The 20066-nt window shown below is 40.0% G+C and overlaps 1 protein-coding gene and 1 pseudogene across 1 annotated transcript; one reads left to right on the top strand and one right to left on the bottom strand.

The window, feature by feature from the left end:
- Window positions 1–333: 333 nt before the first annotated feature.
- Window positions 334–13205, bottom strand: naglu (N-acetylglucosaminidase, alpha). Its single transcript, XM_019271254.2, has 6 exons — window positions 12680–13205; window positions 5728–5875; window positions 5504–5650; window positions 4869–4954; window positions 3733–3989; window positions 334–3088 (listed from the first exon to the last, which is right to left on the bottom strand). The coding sequence occupies exons 1-6, from the start codon at window positions 13090–13092 to the stop codon at window positions 1884–1886; spliced, it is 2256 nt and encodes a 751-aa protein (XP_019126799.1). The 5' UTR covers window positions 13093–13205; the 3' UTR covers window positions 334–1883.
- A 5489-nt stretch (window positions 13206–18694) lies between these two features.
- Window positions 18695–19214, top strand: LOC113747864 (C-reactive protein-like; annotated as a pseudogene).
- The last annotated feature ends 852 nt before the right edge of the window (window positions 19215–20066 follow it).

The raw sequence follows: 20066 nt of genomic DNA on the forward strand, positions 1-20066 counted from the left end.
GACAGAGATGTATTGTCATTTTAAGAAAAAATGACAATAAAAATCAGACTAATCCAAACAAAATAGTTTAGCTAAGAACTGTGTCTGCCCTAGGGTCTCCTCTCAGTTGTACATGCCCGTAACACCTCCAAAAGGTCTAAATCCATGTAGACTGGGAGGTCAAATTCCCATGACCACCACCCCTGTATGGGTAACGAGCTGGTCCGTTGTTCCACGGCCAGGATGGAATCCGCATTGCTCCTCCTGAATATTCTCCAGCCTTCACAGACATATCCACTGGTCAGTTAATGTGTGGAGATAACGTCAGCAGTGAGCACACACACAACACAGAGGTGTAGAATAAAATCACTGTATTTAGTCACATAGCCTGAAGACTTTATGACATGCCTGAGATAAAGAATCATGAGTTTCATTCATTAGAATATAAAAAATAGCATTTATACAATATAGAAATCAGCACTGTGCAACATTAAATGTTTACTGGTACACTGTAAATGTAAGCTGTGATCATGTAGTGACTGCTACACTCATTATCATCATTATTCTCCCCAAATATTTAGACTGTCCTAAACTAAAACCACAATTATCAAAGAGAACACCCATTCACTCAAATCGAACACAAAACTAGTTGTTTGTAGTAGTTTGACTTCACTGAAAATGTCTCATGTTCATGTGAAGTGTCTCGGTTGAATTTTCATAGAAAAAGCTAGGTTTTTTAGAAGGAAAAACCATCATAGAACAACAAGCCATAAAATGATCGACATTACACTAAGCGCACTGTTAGCTTAGCATAAAGACAGGAAGCGGGGAGAAGCAGCTAGGCCTTCAATCACCTCACTAATTAATTAATAAGCTTGATCTCTTTCGTTTAACCTGTACATGAAGTAAAATGTAAAAATGATCATTTGTGGTATCAGAGGGAGTCTAGGGGGAACAGCCTTCCCGAAGTGTTTTTGGGACATCTGGTCTCAAACCTGTGCTCACTGGCTGTATGTGCCAAGACGTGCAGCACAGAAGGGGCAGTTTAACTGTTGTTCATCAAGAAATTGTTCCTGCATCTAACTACCTGTGAAACCTTAAGTCAGGTTTATGTTTCCTCTGGACAGAATTAGGCTAGCTGTTTCCTTCAGTTTCCAGTCTTCATGCTAAGCTAGGCTAGTGCTGACTCCAGCACAATACACATTCCACACACAGACATGAGATTCATATTTATCTTTTCATCTTATGCCAGAAAATTTAATCTGAAAAAAAAGGAGCTATATGTAAAAACACAATGGGAAGAAACAGATTTGTACTGTGTTACTTAACTTAAGAGGTGATAGCAGAGATCTGTGTCATGATGGTTTAGGCACTGCTGCCCCCCTTCAGGAAGCCAGCAGCAGGTCCTGAGTCTACTGACTCCAATAAGAGACATGTGAGCACAGATTGAACAACTTACTGATTCACTGAAGTAAAAGTCAGACTTCATAAGTCATTTATCTTCTGAACTTTCAGACTGATATATCAGGAGAACATTTAGTTTTATTCAAGCCCCATCTCTGTCTCAGCAAAGACACACTCTCAGTTCAGGGCAGTTTTTACATATAGCTCCTTTATGATCAGTTGACAGTACCCAAGAGATGCACACATGAAATCATTAACACGTCTTAATTATCTTTCCTTCTCCCATGTGATAAAGCATGACTGGATATTTGACCCAAAAATAAAGTGAAAATCCCTTTTTTCCTAATGCAACACACACACACACACACACACACACACACACACACACACACACACACACACACACACACACACACACACACACACACACACACACTGGAGGAAAACATTCTTCTTGCTGTGACACAAGACAAGTTTTTCCAAAATGCAGTCTCTACTCACTATAGTCTTTTCAAGGCCTGTGGGTAGTACTTGAGGAAGATCCTGTATGCGATCTCGTACGTGTCTCCCTGAGGCTTGGTTGGGTACTTTCGGCCGTTGTAAATGAATCCCTTCTCTACCTGGAAAACTGCTTGATTGAAGGTGTCCTGCTTGAATGGTTGTCCACTGTCCAGGCACTCTATCAGGGTTTGAACAAACAGGCCCCATCTCTGGGCATAGTAGTCCTCCATTAGGCCACCCCACTCTTTACTAGCGTAGTCAAGAATCTCACCATCAGGGCCCCATAGTGTAAGCTGATTTCTGGCGTTCATGTCATAGAGCTGTGCCTCCTTCTCATCTATGGCTAAGGATCGGGCTTGCTCCAACCATTTCCCCAATAGGAAGTTGCGGTCACTATTCAGCAGACGATTGAGCTCAGGCAAGAGGTCATAGACCAGAACCCCACCTGCAGTCAGCAGCTCTGGCAGCTTCTGCTTCTGGAAGGCATCAGTAATATCCTGGTAAAAGGATGTTGTCAGGACTTGTAGGACCTGTCGAGTCACATCCACAAGATCGTACCGGAATGTCTCTTTGGACATGAGAGATGGAGCAGCCTCTATCATCAGTCTCCAGGCTTTGAACAAGTCAGCCGGGTCATACCAAAGACCACAATTCATGCGAAAGGAAGGCCGGCGCACCAGTGGGCTGTGGTTGTGGTTTCGATAATGTGGAACTGTGCAGTTGTAGACGCTGGCAAACAGAAGCTTCCATGCAGTGGTCAGGTTCTCTTCTGTGCTGCCATAGCGGCGTGCTGAATACAGCGATGCCCACTTGGTCAGGTTGACCGGCTCCTTGCGCCAAGCCAACTCGGTCATCAACTCGTAAATCACAGGATTCTGCTCAATGCCCTCAGGTGTCATGCCTATGCCCACCATAGTGGAGTTTGGAAAATGTAAGGCTTTGAAGGGTCCTGAATTGATGCTCTCCACTGTGCCATAAAATCCACTGTTGCCTCCAAAGTTGTGCAGCATGCACCAGATGAAAGGCTGTCCGTAGAAAGAGTTGGTGTACGAGTAAATTGGCTCAGTCTCTGCAAACAGGTCCAGTACAATCATTCGTCCAAGGGGCACTCCATGTAGTAGGGCCTGAATCTGGGCTGGCCTCCAGAACGATGCATCACTGAAGAACAGCCAGCCTTGCATCAGCCAAATTGCCTGAGGATCAACTGGGGAGAAAAAGAGATTTGGATGAACAACAAGAACAGTAGTTCTTAAAAATGGATGAAAATCAGCAGGGAGCTTTAAGGGGGCTGTCTGTGTGAGAGAGTTAAACAACAGGTCAAACAAGGACAATTATTCTGCTTGTTACCCAGAATATCAGCATTCAGACAGGCACTGTCAGGTTTGTGTAAACAGGGTGTAATGCTGCTTTCACACCAGGATAGTCCGGGAGGCTCGGTTCGATTGGGCGGGGAATGCCAAGAAATTTCACACCCTCATTTGGTTTGGTTCACTTTCACACTGCATACACTGAAAGCGGACCAAACTGCCTGGACAACGTCATGCAGTTACAATAGCTGTGACAAGTGACTAGTAAATAGGAAGAAAAAAAAGCACCAGGAAGAAGAAAAAACGGCTCATCGATTAGCTTTCTGATCTTTGGTTCACTGGATAGTCCATTTGCTTTCCCACTGTAGGCAAACCGCACCAGGCTTGCAAGCAGACCCACGAGTTCACTTGTTTGGTCCGCACCAGAGTTCAGATGAGCTTTCATACCTGACCAAACGAAGCAGACTATCCAAGGAAACAAACTCTGGTCCGCTTAAAGCAGACTTTCACACCAGCAGCACCTTGGTCACAAAACACTCACCTGCGGTCATCGAGGCAAAGACAGAGCGACTGACTGCAGATAAGTAGGTGGGATCAGAGGAAGGTGGAGTCATCTCATTAAAGGTGTCAGTGTTGTAAATGTGATCTGTACCAAACTGCTTCACCACCTGGGCCAGATAGAGGGAACCAATCTGGAGGAAAAGTGGGTCTCGAGGGTCTAGGACATAAGAGCATGAGTAGCTGCAGTTGAAACGAGCCCAAGACCCCAATCTGGTTACATTAGCTTCTGGATGCAACCTGAAATACAAGAAACACTTTTTCACTCAAACGTTTACTTCTTTTACTTCTACTTCCATAGTCATATGTTCACAGACTGTTTATCTAAAACGAATCAGGGAGGTGAGACACAGACCTGCAGTAAAAATAATTTATAAAACCTGGAGCAAGGTAAGCTGGAGAGAAATGCCTGGTTGAGCTTCATCTTTATTTTCTCAGATATTTCCAGGTACAGTGCCTTGAAAAAGGATTCATACCCCTTGAACCTTTTCACATTTTGCCACCTTACAAACACAAACTTAAACGTTTTTTATTGAGATTTTATGTGATCGATCAACACAAAGTAGCTCATAATTGTGAAGTGGAACAGAAACGATACATCATTTTCAAAATTTTAAGCAAATAAAAATCTGAAAAATGTGGTGTGCATTTGAATTCAGCCCCCCTGCATCAACATTTTGTAGAGCCACCTTTTGCTGCAATTACAGCTGCAAGTCTTTTGGGGTACAGTACATGTATGTCTCTACCAGCTCTGCACACCTAGACACTGAAATTTTTGCCCATTCTTCTTTGCAAAATAGCTCAAGCTCAGCCAGATTGGATGGAGAGCGTTTGTGAACAGCAATTTTCAAGTCATGCCACAGATGCTGAATGAGATTTAGGTCTGGACTTTGACTGGGCCAGTCTAACACTTGAATATTTTGTGATCTAAATCAAATCAAATTCTATGTATAGCCCAAAGTCAAAGTACATCTGCCTCGGAGGGCTTTACATTCTTATTAATTATGTACATAAACTGTAGGTAACAGGCTTAGAAACACATGGCTCAACGATCCAGTGGTGGACAGGCTCTAATATCTTGTGAATAGAGAAGTATAAGTTAACATAAACATGAGTCACCTGAGGATTCCCTTTGGAATGTTTCCAGAGAAGGCTGGCAGCACAGGAATCATACCAAAGGATCTCATTCGCTCTAAGATTTTAAACTGTAAAAGAAGAGAGGAAAGGTCATGTGAGAGGAGTTATTCCAAATCAGTTGATGAGGTCTTTAATGAACATTTCATATATACAAAACAAAACAGCCATCACAGTTTAAAGAGCCATTTCCTGCTTCAACTTTGACCTTCTGCACTGTTCAGTTCAGGTGTGAGAACAGTGTTTCTGTGCAGAGAAGTTTGGACTCCAAATAAAGATCTCATATTACTACTAGCATGTAGTATTATCATTAAGAAGGATAGTAGCAATTGTAACAACAACAAGTTGTGATAAAAATGGAATTAACCATCACAAATTATGAATGCTGTTGAAAGTGGAAATCATGTTACTACATAATATTTTTTAAAAACTTTAACTGTTCAAACTGAAGCCACTGTGTGTAGAATAGTGATGTCGAGACGGTGCCGACCAGAAGCAGCTTTCGGCTCATTCATTATCACACTTCATGTTTATTGTTTAATTCTACCACTCGGTAGTGCCAAGGTTGTTGTACACATAGTGGCTTCAAATTGGCTTGACAATGATGGAGGTTTCAGTACTTGGAGATAGAGTTGGTTCACATGCCAAGACTGCGGAAGAGGTCCACCAAACTTGAACATGTTTGCCATACGGTTCCAGGCGAGAAACGCCGGGCCAGAGAAGAACTCCTCGATCTCTGTCTGGTTTAACCCGAGAGCTCTGTAAACCTAAAGACACACAATTAAAAATGTTTAAAGAGTTTTCAGTAATGTAATCACTTTCAGCCTAACAAGATTACTCGTACCTCTTGCCACAGGGCTTCTTGACCAGTAAAAGCCAGCGGCAAGTTGATTCCATTGAGTGCCATCCAGTCAATCTCTCTCTCCCATCTCGGCCAGTCCCACCACACAGAGGAATAGCTAAAAGTGCAGACGTTCTGGTAATACCGGAATCTAGATACAAGCACACAAATAAATTGGTTATTATAAAAGTGATAAAATAATGACAATGTGTTAAATGAGATACAAGAAAAAAAAACCTCCCAACACACTAAAACAACAAAGAGAGACTAAATGACAACAGATAGCATTAGGCTAAAAATGTAGTTTAAGAGTAACTGCTTTCATTTGAACCTCTTCAATCATTTATGACTCTGTTTCCTAATTCACACACACTGTATATATACACAGTCACTTCTCTAAGTGTATGGCAAAATATGAGAGGAGTAACAGTTAATCACACCCAAAGTGTTCAGTTATTTGAGTTTTCTACAGTTTCTACACCTACTAACAACACTAACTAACCTTTGTACAGAAAGACCTCCTCAGATTTTGGGCCTACCTATCGTGTATTTACTTGAGGACTCCTGTTCAGCCTGTGATAACAGTTCTGCTCTGAAGGAGCTTTCTAAAGTCAGAGAAAATTACTAAAGCAACATCTCAATTTAGGCTTGAAGATGTCAACTTCTGTGATCAACAGTCTGTGTTAAGGACTGGAGGTATCAAGTTTGAAAGATGTGGGCATTCCCAGGCAGTAGACTTGTACTGAGAGTAGGATCCAGGCTATCCTACACTAAAGGAGTTAAGAAAGGAGGCACTGAAGCACCTTTCCTGAGCATTTAGAGGATTCAACCAGGTCATGGCTGCCTCCAGTTAGGAAGCAGAAAAAACTAACAGAGCCTCAGTGTTTGATGAGCTGGACTCATATGCAGGACATCTTGGTCCCAGCAGATTTCATGCAGTTAATATCTGCTATTCCTCAATCACATGCACATAGCACACTGCTTACTGCAGGACTATTGAGGCCATGCCCCCTACCTGCACAGGTGATTTCTGTACCTGAGACTATTGAAGACACACATGAGCTTGTGGACTACATAATATTGTTCAATAAAATAATTCAAACTTGATAAAGTTCTACGTACAAATAAATCTGTTGTATTATGTAATATGTTGTATTAGTTTGCATGGATGTCTGCTTATGACAAAACAAAATATTTAGACTTATGTTTGGATATGATATGGTTTGTTTATATTACCCACAATTCACAGTTAATTCTTATAAATTTCTATAATTGACATGGAGTTTCCGGTTTGTGTTGTTGTGTTACTGTCCAAATATTTACTGACTGGTCTTTAAAACCAGACAGACAGATGCCGTTTGATCATTTCCCAGACAATCAAAGTTATAAACAGGCATTTTTAATAACTACACTTACTCCTTACTTACATCTGTTAGTATAATTACATTATGGATCTTTCTGGTTTCATATCTGGCAACACATTCATTACATGATTTAATGCAGTAAATATTTTACATATTGTACCTTTATGAGAAAAGATAATAGTGTAGTGATCTTTAGAGGTTTGTTTGGAGCTCTAAGTACATGCAGTAATGCTAACATTCACCCTGTGTGTCTGTGTGTGTCTGTTTCTGTGTCGTTGTGTGTGTCTCCTGTGCAGGCTGGAAGCTGAATCCAGTGGTTGGGGCAGTATATGGTCCTGAATTTTATGCAGGTAAAGAATCACACAAGAACATGTAATAAACTATAAAACTTATACTATCTTCATATCCACCCTTCTTTTTTTATCTTAATTTTGCTTTGTATTCCTTCCTGTGTTATGTGAAAGACCTGTGAGCTTCCACCTTGTATCATTATATATTGGATCAATCCAGAAACAGATTATGAATCTACATGTTTCTATATGCAAATTTGCATATTTCTATGTGCATTATTTATGTATACACTGCATGTGTGTGACAGTGGCAGCTTGGTTTCATTTGGTAGAAGTGCTAAGACTGTCCGTTCCCCTTAACTGCTCTCCTTTTTGGTCATTAGTCTGAAATCTGTTCATTCCCAGACAGCTTTATAGCACTCCTCTAAATAACCACCCTGACAGAAAGAGATCATCCATCTCTTTTATTTCTCATTCCCTCTTTTCTTGCTTTTCTACCTCAGCCCCTCCATCCTGTGAACCATCTTTCCATCCACTAACCAAACCAAACAGCAACTTCAGATGACCCTGTATCACAATTCCATGCTCCACTGCATTTGCATCTATGCTTTAAGTGGTTGTGGTGTGTGTATGGTGTGTTTTATGGTGCATGTTTACATTGAAATATGCACAGACATACATGGTCATTGGTCATTTTCTTTCTTTCTTTCTTTCTTTCTTTCTTTCTTTCTTTCTTTCTTTCTTTCTTTCTTTCTTTCTTTCTTTCTTCCTCCTCTCTCCCACCAACTTCCAACAAACATCATGTTCAAATATGGGCACAGTTCTTTTGTTTGTGGCATTATGTCAATCACCTAAACTTCTAATCACTTCTAATAACCATCAGTCATACTTGTTCGAACATAGTAGATACATTTTGAGTTTTCACTGGTTTTATAATTAAGCAGTGAGAACATTTTACACAGCAATGCATTTCAATGGAATTATATAGAAAGCTTTTCTATAGTTCTGTTTTATCAGTTTTATGATTGTCAGTAAAAGAGAGCTGATGAGAGATTAGACAATGCTGACACTTAAGTGACAGCAGTGAGGAATCATTTAAGCAAATTTGCAAACTTTTTGGCCAACATTTGTATTGCTTCAACCTTTTTCATTAAATCACTGAACCCTTCTCTGAGCAGAAAATGTTGTTTGGCTATTGCCTTCCATTGAGTCCAGCGTAGAACACCTTAAGTAGAGATTTCACTAACATTTACAGTATTAAGTGTAGCTATAGTCTACAGAATAATTCAGTCATTCTGATTCTTGAACACTAAACCCTACTCTTAACCATTTTACATAACATTTTAGGTATTTAAATGGGTGGACATAGCTGTAACAATATTGTTAACAAGTGAATCAGCTTTAGTTCTCATATGCATAGAAACATTAGAAAACATAGTCATACTTGCTAATACATGAGGTGGCCTAAAAGCAACATTATGTAACTTTTCTACCATAAAATAACAGAATTTAAACTAGAAAATTTCTAAAGAAATTTTTAATCTGCCTGGCTTTGGCCCCCTTGCCCCCATACATTAAATAGCTGTCAGCGTGTGTGTGTGCTTGTATGGTCTTGTGTCTGTTAAGGAAAGAGTTTTCCAAAGTATTTTATTTTGAAGGGACTCTTATTTTGAAAGACTTTTGTCTGTGTGTGTGTGTGTCAGGACCAGGTGGAGCCCACCAATCAGAGCAGAGCAAGCAACCGCAGCAGCTCCTGTGACATTTGATACCGCTGAGAGAGAGAGAAAAACGTCTGGAAGTACCCCTCAAACAAGAAGGCTTTTTGGCCAAACCGTAATTCCTCTCGTTGAACCGGCTTCACTGTGAGCATTCTGAGCTCTTCCTGAATGTCTACATATATATTTTATGTGGCCAAAGTTAGGAAATTTTAGAGCGATTCAAAGAAATGTTACCTCTGCTTTCCTCCAGAAATGTTCCCACCTTTTTAACATGGTGGTCTATGAGGCTGTAGGTGTGTGTTGCTGGCGCATCTGTGCATCCCACGCCAAAACTATAAATCTGACAGCTTCAGCAGACGAATATGAGTGAGACGACACATTTTTCTACGTTTCTATTATAAATTATTTCTGTAGAGTGAAATTTGTGGCCTCGGCAGCAGTTTGGGAGGTATGGTGACTTACTTGATAGAAAACAGAGAGAATCAGCCATGCCTGTATTCTATTTGCTCTCTGCATTTTTCGTTTTTGTTCATACTTTGTTCTCATTATATTTTCTTTTCTTGTGGCTCAGCTCTATTGGCATTCATTCACTGCATACATTGCATTTTATATCCACACCTCCAGCCTGCATTTTGCTCTTCCTGCACTCATCCAGGCATTCCTAATTCTCTCTCTCTGCACTCCTCTCACCTCCACTGTATGAAAAATGGAAAATTCCCACCTGTAATAATTTTGAATTCATTTAATCTAGTTTGGGGCGTGAGTGAAGCAGCATGTAAAGTGAGAGATGTAAGGGCAATTAATCACCCTTTATCAGACGGCATTCCCAGCACCCATCAGCTGAATCGGCCTCCGTAAATCCTGGCCTGCTGACAGAGCACTCTATCTCCATTGCTGGGCTCGGCTACAGGTTTATTGTGCACAAATCCCATTCAGAAGAATGACTGATGACCTCCACATGCATACACACCCATGCATACACAAAATTCATGTTTTCAGGTACACATGCAAGAATGTAAGTATAGATGTACTTGTACATTCATGCTCATGTATGTACCAAAACAACCAAACACTAATTTAGTACTTACACACAGATACACACTCATAGACACACACTTACTACAAATAGATTCTATGAATTCTCAAATAAATGCTGCTTAAATAATGGCCAGGGCGCAAATAATAGCCAGGATTGTCTTCAGCTATGGGGGGAAAAAACATTGAGGTCAGCCCCCACAACATTGAGGTTCTTAACAAGTTGCAAGTTCCTTCAGGATCCGCTTTTCAACAATGCAAAAATAATAACAATAGCTCCAAATATTGTAAAATGGGACACACGTATTTAGTGCATCTATATACCAAAATTCTTGTCCCTGTGTACATGGGGTTAGGTTTCTCATGGAATCTGTACAAACTAGTTTGTAGCATTGTTCCTGGGAACGTATCTTTACCTGTAGTGTTGTGTTATGTTATGATTGGTTATGCTGCTTTCAAACCTGTTGTAAATTCTGAAGTAGTAGTAGTACAAACAATTTGAACTAAGTATCAGTGAGGACAGACAGTCTAATGTTCAATTGTGAAGACTGTCTTACTTAAACTTCTAGAAACTACTGTTTTTATTTAAGCAATAAACTTCAAGAGGCTGTGGTTTGCCATGATTTTAAAACAGCGTCAACACATTTATACCCATAGGTCCCATGTGAGAGTCTGTGTGTGTGTGTGTGTGTGTGTGTGTGTGTGTGTGTGTGTGTGTGTGTGTGTGTGTGTGTGTGTGTGTGTGTGTGCACTGACACGTGTGGATCTGAGTTACCTGCAGCTGGTGCATGACTGAAGCTTTGAGTTGCTTCACTGCTAAGTTATAGTCATGGGAAAATAAAACTGTGCCACTCTTCCACCGCTTTCTCAATCTAACTACTGTGCACATGAAATAACTGGGGTGAGCTGATGCGGATCTAATGCACAACAGATAATTGAAAGGAGGGTCCTTTAAAAAGGGCCCGGCTGTGGTACAAGTGTCCATAGTGCTCACAGTAAACAATGAAATATGATGTGTTACAATGCTCCATTTGTCATGCACACATGCAGTTTTTTCTGCTCTGTGTTGCTGTGGAGGGGGCTGGGGTTACACGCCCCCCACATAACACCATCACATGCACACAGACATACCACAGCATCAGCTTTCCTAAAGTCTGATAGTGCTGTAAATAAAAGTACTCTGTGTTTTATTTATTAAGCAACTTGGAAACTTTTTAGATGTTCCCAGCTGCTCGTAGAATAAATACCTTGAATATCTCCATGATCTGTGAAGCTCTGTGGCTGCGCTGAGCGGAGTCTGAGCTGATGTACAGCAGTGTGAAATGGATGTGGTGGGTGTTTTGCTGATTTCAGTAAAATCACACTGTCAATGAATTTTACATATTGCCTGTGTCTACACGTTATTATTAGAGATCTCTTATAATAACAACATGTGGAAGGAAAAAAATTTTAAGCCTCACACATTTGGTCTGAGTCACAGTGGACAACACATGACCCAGCACAGAACAAAGAAACTTTCAATGTTAATGTCAGTTGCATAAAATCAATTAACTGTTGATGTAAATGAAGACTCAATAGTCTAGAGTCTAGACAGAGTCACAGCTGTCAGTATGGTATAAATGTTTATAGCTTCATAGCGTAGATGTACGATATTCTTATACATAGAAGCGAACAGAAAGTCCCAGCCATGCAGAAGAACAAAACACTGCTGTGTACAGGTTTTAGTCACAGGAAACAATCAGTGTCACTTGAGCCATACACTACAGTGAGCTCATTCTCAACACGTTACCTTTCCATCAGATCTGTGGTGGAGTACGTGCACTACACAGCTGGGCTGAGGTGTAGGCGTGGTGGATAAATTTGTCACCACAGTGGGAATATGTACATTTTATAGTTGAGACAATGTTGCACCAAGGGAATAAAACATTATTAGCATATTGTTACAACACTACAATAATGGTGACATTTTACTTTATAAACAGCATTTTACAGATGTATTTGTGCGTAGAACTTTATCAAGTTTGAATTATTTTATTGAACAATATTATGTAGTCCATGAGCTCAAATGTATGTCTTCAACAGTCTCTGTGTGCTCTAAAGTGTGGTCCAGGTACAGGTAGGGGGCGTGGCCTTAATAGCCCTGCAGTAAGCAGTGTGCTATGTGCATGTGACTGATGAATAGCAGATATTCAAGTGGACCTGCATTTTAGTCAAGATTATGCTAACATATATTTTACACAACTATATTTAAGTTCAAGGTTAAGAGCCAACCTTCAATTTTGTAAATTCCCAGTTTATTCCAGTTTATTCCCAGCCTAAAATGGCTCTGAAACTGAGACTAAATCTAAACTCTAATACTTTACCTGTTGTGTTCTGGAGAGAGAGAGAGAGAGAGAGAGAGATAATATAAAAAGTTATTTTCTGATTCTCCACCCCCTCCCCACTACCAACCACAACCCTGCAGAGCCTGCAGTATTAAACAGCTGCTGGTAGTGGCTCTTTAAACCGTGATACGTGTATCAGTGTACAGACGGTGCGGGGCACTGACCTGTGCGGGGTGTTGATGCGCAGGACGCCGGTGAGCGTGGGCAGAGGACGGGGCAGCTGGAGCTGGTCCCCGGACCAGGAAACATGGCAGTTACAGAAGTATTTCAGGTAGTTGTAGATGCCAGAGGCCACGGCCACCCCGCTGCTGCCTGCAGCCACTACCTTGTTGTTAGTGGTGGACCTGAGCTCACACACATCCAGGCTGTCGTTGGAGAGGCTCGTGTTGACAGACACTATGAACTCCGTGGATCTGTCCCCGAGCAGCCGCTTCAGCAGGGCGACCACGGCTCTGCCCTGCGCCTTCTCGCTGGCTTTTGGTTTGAGGTGGTCCAGAGTGGGAAACTTACAATGTATAGTCACAAAAAGACAGAAGACGACGAGCAGAGCCAGGCTCCAGCCGCTCCTGGCTGACATGTTGATCCACCGTTAAACTTTCCCACCGAACCGCCGCTTTAAAAACAAATGGATCAGGAAGCGCTGCTTTACTGAATGGTCCAATCACAGAGAGAGCTGCCGCCTCAATGATAGCTCACAGCCAATCAGAGGACGCAGTTTCTACAAAAGCAGTTTTAATGAGAAGCCTGTGTTTGTCATGTGATCAGTCTGTCATGTGATGGTAATATTACAGTAATTTCATGGAGACATGGTCCAATCAAAGCTGGACGGCATATGATCATGTCATAAAGAAGTGAGACCTTTGAACATGTGACTGACTGAAACAAATGGTTCACATATGAACCTGTAAAGAGTTATTACAGGTCACATAATGTTCATGTAAGAATGATGAGCATGCTCTACTGTGCACTGATCATAGAGGCTCATATCTTATACTTGTTTCCCAAATCTTCCAGTTCAAATGTGGCCAAAATTCCATCACGGAATCCAGAGTGTATATGCAGAACAGTTTTTTTCCCTCAGTAAACACAAAACACACGCATCAAGTGACATCTCTACATAACAACTGACATGCTTACCGACTTCTAGAGCAGTTGAGCTTCTTGTCTTTTGTTCACATTCACTCAACGACCATAGTTACTGGTTAAGATGTTACATACGTATAAAGGACACACACACACACACACACACACACACTCACATAGGACCTATAGACATGTATCACAGTGGAGAGATGTCAGACTGGGGGGCTGCCATATAGTATGCCCTCTGAGCAGTTAGGGATCCGGTGCTCAAGGGCACCTCAGCAATGCGCAGGGTGTGAAGTGGAACCTCTCCAGCTGCCAGTCCAGACTGGGTAACATGTCTGTGAGCTGGGCCCACTAATGTATGTCTATCTGTGTGTATGTGTGTGATTACTAATAACATAGTGTCTATCCAAATTCCCCAAGTGGGATTAATAAAGTAACTTAAAATAATAATAAGATCCATAATGTAATTATACTAACAGATGTAAGTAAGGAGTAAGTGTAGTTATTAAAAATGTCTGTTTATAACTTTGATTGTCTGGGAAATGATCAAACGGCATCTGTGTGTCTGGTTTTAAAGACCAGTCAGTAAATATTTGGACAGTAACACAACAACACAAACCGGAAACTCCATGTCAATTATAGAAATTTGAGAATGAGAATTAACTGTGAATTGTGGGTAATATAAACAAACCGTATCATATCCAAACATAAGTCTAAATATTTTGTTTTGTCATAAGCAGACATCCATGCAAACTAATACAACATATTACCTTTAAACTTTAAGTCAAGTTTAAATTATTTTATTGAACAATACCCACCGAGCATTTTTCAGTCTAAAAGACGTCTAATAAACGTCTAAATGGTCCTTAGACATCTAGGCTAAAATCGGTCTACCAGTGGTCTAGAAATGAAAGTTTTTTAGATGTCTAAGTTTAGACTAGCCGTCTAATAGACGTCTAAAAGACTGTTAGACGTCTACGTCCATACATCTTGTCTAATCTTAGATGTTTAAATAACTGCTAATATACATCTATTTATCGACATCTAAATTTAGACGTTTGCCAGACATTTACTTTTATACTATATTTAAACCCCATTACAGAATCTAGACGTCATATAGACCTCTATTAAACATACTATTATATGGATATTCTAATAAATCTAGATATTCAAGTAATGTAATTACAATCTATTAAATTATTCTCAATAAACCTATAATAAAAGGAAATTAAAGTTGTCAAAATTGAATATTAAATTAGATTCTCTAAAAAAGGGACCAAATTTAACCTGTGATCCTTACCTTGATGTAGTTGCAGTATGTTATGACAATTTATTTACTATATGTTTATTTGGTCTTTTAAATAGCTTTCATTAACACTAATGTCATGCTTATTTTACCACTGGATATAAATACATCTCTTGATGGGAACATTAACCAAACTATCCTACTGTAATCTCAATGAATACATTTATTAAAATCATTCAAACAAATTACAACCATCACAAACATATTAAAGTGCAATATAAATATTTTTATTTTCTTAACAAAAAGGAAGGAAGGAAAGATGGAAGGAGGGAACAGATAGGGTCAACTGGATCAAAAGAAAAAGTAAGGACAAAATAGCAAAAATAAAATACAATTATTGTTTTTTAGAATACAAACAAACATTAGAAATTGTAAAAGAACACCCTATAACTCTGAGGCAAAAAAAAAAGAGAGAAATTACACCAATGGTGTCCTGGGCCTCTTGTAGCCCCCTCCACCGCTTCGAGCTGGGGCCTGTTTTAAATGGGTGCCCATTGCAGAGCTGATCAGGTCATCTGTGGCCTCCTTAAATGATTTCCGAACTGCTTCTGCAAACAAAGCAATAAAACAAATGAAGAAAAATTGCAAGTGTGGTTGCCTATTGTTTTACGTGATGTCACAGAGATACTATAAAAGGTACATGGTTTTAAAGGACTTGACTCAATGGGCATTGGGCATCGCCAGCATAGACATGTATACATAGACGCCGCATTGAGCGCTGAATCGTACGTCGATGTCGCCGCCATATTGAATAAGGCAGATCTGCCGGTAAACTAATACAAGGAAATGGACTGAACTTCATAAAGCGCCTTTCTACAAAGTTCTTTAAGTTAATGTCTCTTATACAGCCATTCACACACACACTAATATATCTGGGAAACAAACAGGCACCAAAAACAACGTATGTAACTTTTAAAGTGATGATTATAAATGTTTACTCCTTATGTAAGCACCAAACCATCGTATGTATTTTTATAATGCTGAGTGTTTACAGCCACTAATGTGTGTAACACTGTTACTGTGATGATAAATATTGAAATATTTATATTTAACATTTAATCTGTGTCTATAATAACCAGATCCTGAAATGTAGATGTATATATATATATGCTTCAACAGACTACTAACGGTCGCATGACTGACGTCACCGCCACTTTCCACTGATTTCGGCTGTTTTTTCGGCTCTAACGAGCGCGTGCAAACGGAGTGAAAGAAACATTGCAGGACAAGACAACATTTCAATAACGTACCTATGACCACTCACCTGTAATGAGCCCTTCGTCTCTCTCACGCTCTCTTCTCTGCTCGCCAATGCCATCCACCGGTGTCGGGCCAAAATTGTTTTGTTTTTTCCAGAAACTGATTTCCGGTCCTGTTGCTGCCTCCTAGTGGAGAGGGGTCATAGAGCTGACAGTATATCTGCATATCATGTTGGCTACTGTCCCCGATCGCCTTTAGTGCAGACTGCCATTTTATTTTACTCTTCATCAATAATTATTTAGGAATTATTTGCATTACTGCTAAATAAACTGCCTATATTTAGCTATAGGTTAATAGTGATATCTAAATATTTCTAAACATGGTTGGCATAATCTTATGCTTAAAAAAGAAAGCACAAGGTATAAACATAACAAAAAACATTTAAAAAATAAAGATAACTTAATAGTTTAAACCTGGTCTAAATCTAGACGATGTTTAAACATCTAAATCGCGTCTAAATCTACTACACTACACTGTACATTGATCAATGACTGTTAAAAATGTTTTAATCCAACATTTGGCCACCATTTATACAATATACAGTTGTTTTTTTAATTTAATATTCAATGGATTAAATTCTATCGTCTAGGTTTGGGCTAAAAATAGACCGATTATAGACGGGTGAATTTCGGTCTAAACTTGGACTAGACGTCTAATAGACGTCTAATGCTCAGTGGGAACATGGGTGTACATGACAAATCTGAAACCAAATAAAAAGGGAGGACCCAAAGCTCCTCCATCCATCCTCCATGTGAATCATCATCATGTTTTGGTATTTATCCTCACTCTTATTGATCAGACAGGACATCTGGTTATTTTCTTCATTTGGCTGCAAACATGTCAGAAGATGAAGTGCCTGTGATGTGTGAGGACAGCACCTGTGAGATAACAAATGAGAACAATCTGACTAATCCAAACAAAATATTAGCGTTGTCTGCAATTTACTGACTGTACTAAGAGTGTTTTGGGGCCACAAATGAAATCCTGACTAGGGCCACTAAAAACCAGCCCTGGGTTTGATCTTCAGCTCCTCTAGTGTGCATGTCACAAGATACTGTACCCCAAACTGCTGAGTTTCCCAAGTGCAGCTGGTACCTTGCCATCAGTGTGTGAACAGGTGCATGTGATGTGCAATGCTTTGAGTGGTTGGAAGATAGAATCCAGGTCCACTGTCATATTCATTAGTAAAACAACAGATGCAACTGCTCCCCAAAACTACAGTTAAATCACTTAGGTGGTGTATCCCCACCACAAAAACTTACACACATGCACACACTAACTTTAGAGTAGGTCACTTTAATGAAATGAGTCACCTGGAATAAGCTTTTTTGCCATTGGTCAGAACCTGTTCCACCTCTTTTAAAATCTCTATAAATATGATCCAAACAGCTTGAGACAACAGCTGTCAAAAGCTGTCTGACATCTCAGGCTCAGGAAGATGGAACGGCTGCTGGTCTTACTGGCCCTGCTCTGTGCTGGTCATGCTGTACATCAAGGTGAGCAGTTAATGACAGGACAGGGTAACAGGGAAATGAATGTCATGTGTTACATGATCCAAACAGATCTGTTTTTATTTACTTACTAAAATAGGTGCTGAAATAGTGTTTTTAATATTTTGTTCAACTTCTCAAGATATCTATAAAATATGTATTCTATATCTATAAAATATATTCTATATTCTATATTCTATATCTCTAAAATATAGAAAGGATGCATGTATTAAAAATGATTCATTGCAGGGCTGTTGAATGACACTGAATTAAACTGCGCCTATTGAACAGTAGGTTGTATCTAAGTGATGACAGCATATTGTCAGGATTTATGTCGTTAGTAGAGGAGACATACACCCCTTGTCAGTTATGTGTGATATGTGTTTTTAATAGAGCATATTCTTTTTATAGATAATGTTATTTAGGTCTTGACCCTAAAAGCGGTTCAAACAGTGTCACTGTGTGCACTCTGAACTCATGTTTCATCATCTGCTGTGTAAACAGTACAAATCATTGAGATATTCCCATAGCAGAGGGTGAAGCTTTGTTAAAGAACCACGATCGCCTTCGAAACAAACAAAAGAAAATTATAACTAGGAAAACTGATTGAATTATTGTTTTTTCACATCATACATTTCGTGGAATACCATGACAAACAGTCTGAGGAACTTTTTTATGACAGCTCCACCTGTATCAACCCTCTGTTGCATGAATAATGAGTTAAACATCATCAGTTAAAAATGTTAATTCCTTCAATTCTGTTTTTGTGTGTGCAACACAATGAATATTTTGCTGCTTTTATGAAATATAGTAAAAAATCTATTATGAACCCCTGAGCAAATCAGGGATCAGCGTGTTAGTTTTACTAATCTCATACATGTGTATGTGCATGAATCTGTATATGTATATATTAAATGTCTTTTCTCTTTTTCCTTTCCAGATCTGTGGAGAATGTTTTTACCTTTCCACTGGAAGCCCAACTCTTAGTGTTAAGCTCACTTCCAGTGGCGTACAGTCCATCAAGCTATGACTGTATGCATGAGTATTTCTCTTCAGTGACCCGAGCCCAGAGTCTGTTCTCCCTGGCAGTCCCATCTGAGTCCATGCCTTCTACTCTTCAAGCCGTCTGTCAATGTCTATAGGCTGCACGTCCAAGGGACCCTCTGGATATCAGCGGGCGGCGCCCATGACACAGATGACTGGAACTCCGTTTGCTGGACGTGGGAGTCCCAACATGGATTGACGACACTGTGGGTCATGGAAAACGTAGTGCTCGGAAAATTCTGCGGACAAACCATTATTACTGGTGCGCCAAGTATGTTCTGGGTCAAGATCAAGACACTTATGGTGGAGGCTTTGATCAAAATCAGGCTTGTAGGTGACTCACAGATGTGACCTCTGGGACAGTGTCATCTCTCCATGTCAGATCAGGTTTTTTATGGAGGGTAGTGCCTTCAATCCTGGAAACCTTGTTAACTGGAATGACCTCAGTACTCCATCACAGGCTCTGTGCATGTGGAAAAAAAGGACTTTGATAAAGGTCACATGCATTAGTTTATTGAGATTGTATAATTCAAAGCAGATAATGTCTCTTTAAATAGAAGAAAACACACTGTAGTCAATTAAAGCCAATGAAGAATTGTTTCACAAAATAAAGACTGTCAGCAACTGTGGGTCAGTGTTGGTTTGGTTGTGTTGTCTTTTCTTGGTCCACATTAAAATGTCTTTGGAACTCACTGTGATGTGATTTCAGACATAGCAATCTAGAGACATTGCACTACAGTTCTTTTTTTAGCTTTTTTACAGAGACAGCTTGAAGAGTGACGGAATGTAGAGGATGGGGAATGACATGCAGGGAAGAGCCACAGGTCGGATTTGAACCCTGGGCTTCCACAGCAAGGACTGAGCCTTCACACATGGGAGTACCAACTGAGCTAATGACACCCTTGCAATTTCTTTTTAAAATCAGTTTTATAAACTTGGTGAACTTACAGCCTACATAATTATCAATGCCAACTTCTATTGCACAACCAATAGCAATAAAACCAAATAATAGCACAAAAACAACATATGATCAAATGCTCTGTTTTAAAGGTGTGCTGAGTGATCTAATCCCATTGTGTGACTCTGTGTGGGGCTTTATGAAACGGTTATGACGAGGGTCCTGTAGGTGGGCAGAGCTGCTCTGCAAACTCCTGAACACAAAACAATGATGTGCAAACAGCCACTAAGACACTGCGAACTTCTGTTTAAATATGTTTATGTATTACTGTGGTGACGGTGGGGCTCAATGCATGTTCTTGTGTTTGCTGTGGCAACGATATATTGAAAACGCTGATTCACTGTGAGAAATTGACTTCTGCTTTCTCCTTGTAAATAGAATGAGCAGTCGCTGGGTTTCCGTTC

The sequence above is a fragment of the Larimichthys crocea genome, chromosome XVI (assembly GCF_000972845.2).
Source record: "Larimichthys crocea isolate SSNF chromosome XVI, L_crocea_2.0, whole genome shotgun sequence".
NCBI classification, from domain to species: domain Eukaryota; kingdom Metazoa; phylum Chordata; class Actinopteri; family Sciaenidae; genus Larimichthys; species Larimichthys crocea.

Coding starts and splice junctions, on each gene's coding strand:
- naglu (XM_019271254.2), bottom strand. CDS start 13,092: ATGTCAGCCAGGAGCGGCTGGAGCCTGGCTCTGCTCGTCGTCTTCTGT. Junction 5,651..5,727: donor AAGAAGCCCTGTGGCAAGAG/GTACGAGTAATC, acceptor GTGTGTCTTTAG/GTTTACAGAGCTCTCGGGTT. Junction 4,955..5,503: donor TGAACCAACTCTATCTCCAA/GTACTGAAACCT, acceptor CTTCTTTTACAG/TTTAAAATCTTAGAGCGAAT.